Source organism: Oryx dammah, unplaced genomic scaffold (genome assembly GCF_014754425.2).
Source record: "Oryx dammah isolate SB20612 unplaced genomic scaffold, SCBI_Odam_1.1 HiC_scaffold_23, whole genome shotgun sequence".
Classification (NCBI taxonomy): Eukaryota; Metazoa; Chordata; class Mammalia; order Artiodactyla; family Bovidae; genus Oryx; species Oryx dammah.
Window position 1 is genome coordinate 8,741,195 of NW_024070207.1, and position 5,757 is coordinate 8,746,951.

Sequence of the window (5,757 nt, forward strand, 5' to 3'; positions counted from 1 at the left end):
TGGACTGTATTTCCCATCACTCCCCTCCCCACACTTTGTATTCCATGCAAGCCAGGTTCCTTTGGAAAGTTACAACCTCCATGCTTTTCTTCCCACAACTCCTCTCTCCTCCAATGCTCTTCTGCCCTGTTCTTATCCCATCTTTCATGCCACTACTTAAGCATCCCCTCTTTGGAGGAGAGCACTGTTGCTTGCATAAGTTTCTGCCATAGGAAAGAGCTGGCCATGATTAGAGGCTCCCAGTTTTGTTACCACCATTTTGTTTCCATACATCTTGCCTCTCCATATATATCATCAACTCAAGAACATGATAATTTTTTGCTGGTTAAAACACAACTTTATTGATGAAACACAAGATTAACAGATGTAAACCAATACAAAAGTATAGTTTATTTGTGGTTAGGTTGCTGTCAGTTTAAGTAAAGAGTATCTTTAAGTAAAAATATCTCAATCTAGGTAGCAAGATAGAATCAAATGCTTTCTTTGTACAAGCTCTAGTATTCATCTGACATCCTTAAAATGATCTAGCCTAAAACAAACCATCACAGTCAGCATCACTGTTGATGACATATAATAGTCATTATTCCAAAATAGCAGCTGAGAGGATCTCTTTGCCATATAAGCACAGTGAAAAATAAAGAATTTACAAAATGCATTGTTCCCAACTTCAAACTAAAAAAATTTCCTTGATATTTTTTGGGACAGACTCCGAATTAGAGTTTGGTTAATACCTTCAGGACTTTTACTTTCACGACCAGATCACTGTGATTTGCTAATGCTTTGATTTTCTTGACACACACTCCAGATTCTTTGAATAAGAAAAAAAGTGAACTTCTGCTGAATTCTTTCCTGGATGAGGCAAGCCCTTCATTTTTTATGTTGTCATTTATATTCTCGAATAGGGTAAGGATATTAAGAAGAATCTCTCTGTCCCATTCTTTATTAAAGAGGGAAATCAATTCTGATGGCACTTTACAACTCACCAGTTCTCTTGTCATGGCTGGATTTTCAGTAAAGTTTATGATTAGTTTCATAATCTGAATCTTGGTGAAATAATTTCCCAGGAATAACAAAGCAAAAAAGTCTGGAAAAGAATAGGAAAGCAAATGCTGGTAATGATTAGTCACAGTCATGTTGGTTAACAGTCTTAGACCAGCCATCTGCACAGCTGAGTCCAAACGACAGATCATGGTGTCATCACACACTTGACTGATATACGTCTTAATCTTGCCCTGATTTTCTGAATTCACACTCAAGTTATTAAGGGCATTGTATGCCTTTTCCCTAATAATGGGATCTTTCGTTTTTATCAGTTTTGCAATAATTGGGAGACCACCCAATTCACGAATGGCATTTTGGTTAAATGAATATGCTGCATTGTTACCCAGAGTGACCAAGGCTACTTCTTGAATAAAAGGATCGTTAGATCTTTCTAAGATGTTAAGGACCTTTTGAAGGTCAGTAGCACCCAGAATATCATCAATTTTATAGGGAAAGTTGAACTTGCCCTTTCGAACAGGCCATAACATAGCTGGAGTCCTGGTGCTCTTATTTCTGGTCCTTCCCTTGGACTTTCCACTATCCTTGCTCCCAGCCCTAGCTCCATTCCTCACAGGGTGGCAGCCTCCACCCCTGACTCCTAGGCAGGGAAAACCAGGTGCAAGAGCCCTGGTCCCAAAGATGGTACCCAACTTGGCAGCTTTACCTGCCTTTGCACTTGCCTGTTCCTTCAGGGTGCTGAAAAGAGCCTTGGCCTTGGCCTCTAGGCCACCTCCACTCTCTGCCTTTGAGTGGGCAGCTGCCTTTACATCAGGTCCACTCTTGAGTTCCACGGCTACCTCACCCTTGGCCTTTGAGTCACCCTGAAGTCTGGCTCGAGCCCCCGCCCCAGCATTAGCCTTAGCTCCTTTCCCAGTCTCTGAAATATTGCGAGATTCCTCCTCCTCATCGTCGTCTTCGTTCCAGATTATCTCGTTCTCATCTCTTCCCCAGGTCAGCCTGTATACACAGTAGCAGGCTCCAGCCCCGATCACCACACCAGCAGCCACGCAGCCAGCTTCCCGAGTTCGGCCCATGATACAGGGAGTGTCTGGAGGACTTGCTCTGGCTGGAGGAGTGCTCCCAAGTCGAAATGCGGGGAAGATGGGGCTGCGGAGTCTTCAGCTACAGCCAGCAGGCTCTGCTGCAGCTACAGATATTTGGGGACATAAGGATAAAAGATTTAAGGCTTCAGTCTCCTCCTTTTTGCGCCTTTGCATGCAGACAGACTGACCTACAGACCTACAAACAGACCAAACAAATAGAGACATGGCAGGGACTCAAAGCGAGATCACTGATTCCTTTCTTCAATCAGGAATTTTGGAAGTTTCCCCACCTCCAGATTCTCCAACGTCTTCTTCAACTACCCCACTCCAGGACGTTAAATTTAAGACAACTAATCAGTTCCCTACCTCCCCTGCCCGTGCAGATGTCCTGAGGGCAGAGGCACCCCCACATACACCCGCACAGGTCCAGGCAGTTTCTTCCTTCGATTTCTGGCCTGGAGTTAACAGTGATTTCCTGCAAACCTGGTGGGGAGGGTGGAGTTGAGCGCTCAGTGTACAGACAGATGAACCCCACCCAAGACGGGACACACGTTCCTCTCTGGCACCACTGGCCCTAGTCCTGCGGAGCCCAGTATTTCCCATCTTCAGTTACCTCCCCTCCTCACTGAGCTGCGGCTTTGATTTGAAAGTTTATTTTGACCCGTCACCCCTCCCCCCACTCCGTTCCTACGACCTCCTCCAAACCTCCACCCTACCCCATCCCCCGAAAAAAGTCACCGCCTTCGAAGGTGACTGCCACAACTCCTTCCCTGTAACAAAATGGATGGTGGTGGAGCCAGAGTGAGTATCTAGAAGCCAGACAGGCGTAAAATGCACAAAGCTCTCGAACTCCACCCTGGCCTCCGCCACCCCCACCATCTCAGAGGTACCAGGATACTCCTGCCCCCACCCATTACATTCACTGCTCCGGAGCAATTTCCTTCCTTCCTCGTCTAGGTTTCCGCCTCCATGTAACCTAAGAACTGACAACTCTGGGACCGAAGAGTAACTTGGAGTCTGGTCCTCCCTACCCCTACCCGCACCCCAGGACTCTCACAGACACCTACGTCCTCCCAGCGACTTCTTTCCCTGCAGAGCGCTTTCTTTTGCAAGCTCTGCAATGATCCAGAGAGAAGGAGGGGTATGAGAGGCATGTCCACAGGCCCTCTGGAGTTTGCAGTCTTCACCTTTCTCCACCCCAGGGATCCCTAAATAGTGCCACCACCTTCACTCTGACCTACTTGTTTCAGGGCAATTTTCCTCTTCTTCCTGCTCCTAGGGTTGAACTGGCCTTCAGGCGCAAGATCCACAGACACAGACAGGAGACACGGCAGAGATGGGATGGCTAGGCAGACAGAACAAGACTTCAGACAGTCCCAGTACCAGCTTTTCCGAATCCAAGGTCCTGGTTGTCAAACGGATTTCACTTTTTGGTCTTTCACCCTACCCCCACTTTTCAGGACTCTGATAACAGCAGCCTTCTCCAGCAAGGGCGTCCATCCACCCCATCCCCCAGCCCCGAGTCTCAGCCCGAGTCTCAGCCCCAACCCCAGCCGTCAGCCATTTTCCCAGGAAAAACCACACCCCTTTGGAACAACTGGAAAGGGGGGAGGCGGGGCGAAGGAGTGCGGATAACCAGAGGAGCGAAAGAAAACCCCAAGATCTGATTCCCCCTCCCGGATGCATTCGCGGCCCCAAAGACAACTCTTTCCTGCACGCGTTGTCATATCCTATTTCCTGTATCAAATAGCAGGGAGGTAACTGGCAGTCAATAATGCGCCCGGGTTAGGGCGAAAAGCCCAGCCCTCCTTATCCTTCTAGGAGTCGCGGGGCAATCCCACCTTTACACGGACCTGCTGGGCTTCGGGGCAGACTCTTTATTCCTTTGCCCGGAGTGGTACAGCGCCCTACTGAGAGACACAGGGAATGACAAGAGAGACGCGCAGCTCCAAGATTGTTGTTGCTAGATGGAGCAGCACACTGGACAAGAATCTTAACACGGGTCCTTCCCGATACAAGGCCCTGGATGTCAAAGGTTTCAGGTTTCCCCTCTCCTGGTCTGGGATGTTCCCTGGAATCTGGCTCCCAAGTGTCCACCATTTTTGTTGGAAGTGCCGAGGAAATAGTGCAAGGGTGTGGAGAAAGCGAGCCGTGTCCCTCGGTCGTCTCCACCCTCCGCTACCAGCACCGCGGGAATCCCCCAGGCCAGAGCCCATCCACACAGAGGCCTGCTGCAGCAGGGCAGAGTTACCTCCTCCTCCTCCTCTTCTCCTGGCCACAAGCCCGCCCGCCTTCGAGGTGAAAGGGAGATGGCAACCGGACCAAACGAAGACCAGGATTAGAAGGACGTCTGCAAACGTCTAGCTCCTGCTCACGTGAGAGCCACGTCACTCGTGAGCTCAGGACCCCAATTACCACTCCCACCAGCAGTGCGGCAGGAGCTGGCCCACCCCCTTCCTTCCCCTCCACAGCAGGTCCTGCCACTCATGTTCCTCTGCTGATCCCAGAAACCGGAAGTAGCTTCTCTTGTAGCTGGCATTTGCCTTTCTTTGGTTAACAGAGACAACATCTGTTCCCATATCCATCGGTCTTTTCTTAACTCTTTGAGAAGTAATTTTTCTCTCCTCTACTCCCTGTCCACCCACCTCTCCCTTCACCTCCACCCCTTCCCAGCCTCAAATGAACAGCGTCTCTCCTATACCTCTCTACGAAATTAGATTTAAGATCTCAGAAAAAGAGATGAGCAGTGGGAATATCTTACTTTCTTAAACTTTTCTGTTCATTTAAAAAAAATCAGTCATGAATTATGCCTATAGAGAGAAAATGATGCTACTTTTGTTTGAGTGGAGAATTTAAGTGTGAGGGAATAACCCCAAAGGCCTCATTAATTTTATTATATTTATTTCTAACACAAGGAAAATGTTTCCACTGGTTACAGTCAAAAAGAAGTTTTCTAAATATAGAAAGTTTCTAAATATTATACAGTTTTAAAATTTTAAACTGTTATTTTTCACAAGGTCTATATATTAGTCCACAAAGATGACTGGCTGTCTAATCTTGGCCATTTTAAACAAATGATCTATTACATTTTCAAATTTTGGGTCAATTTACAGCTTGATAAAAGCAATACAATCATATCTTGTTGGATTAAAGAAAGAAATACATTCAGTTATCTCAAAGTTTTGACTGACTGCCATGTGAACCTCTTGTGATTTTATGGCTTTTCTAAACACCTGTCCCGGATTAACTGTTTATCTACTAGGGCTTCCCTGGTGCCTCAGTGGCAGAGAGTCCACCTGCCTATGCAGGAGACACAGGTTCGATCCCTGGGTTGGGAAGATCCCCTGGAGGAAATGGCAACCCACTCCAGTATTCTTGCCTGGAGAATCCCATGGACAGAGGAGCCTGGCAGGCTATAGTCCATGGGGTTGCACAGAGTTGGATTCTACTTAGCAACTAAACTACCACCTACTATGGCTGAAGAAGTTGAGGGTATGAGAGATGGAGAAATTGTCCCTGCCTTGTCAAGAGGGGAGGGAGGAAGGTGATGCCTTCCCGCCTCCCCTATGTTCCAGAGTTTCTCATCCCCTGCATTCTGACACCTGACTCTCTTTGCTCACTCCTAAAATATACATGGACAGGTGACCAAGGTGGTAAATGCCACTTTACTCAG

The 5,757-nt window shown here is 47.5% G+C and overlaps 1 protein-coding gene across 1 annotated transcript; it reads right to left on the minus strand.

The window, feature by feature from the left end:
- Positions 1-314: 314 nt before the first annotated feature.
- Positions 315-4,473, minus strand: ARMCX1 (armadillo repeat containing X-linked 1). Its single transcript, XM_040264935.1, has 4 exons — positions 4,336-4,473; positions 3,326-3,429; positions 2,451-2,567; positions 315-2,188 (listed from the first exon to the last, which is right to left on the minus strand). Exon 4 carries the CDS (start codon positions 2,073-2,075, stop codon positions 714-716), a length of 1,362 nt encoding a protein of 453 aa, XP_040120869.1. The 5' UTR covers positions 2,076-2,188; positions 2,451-2,567; positions 3,326-3,429; positions 4,336-4,473; the 3' UTR covers positions 315-713.
- Positions 4,474-5,757: the final 1,284 nt, after the last annotated feature.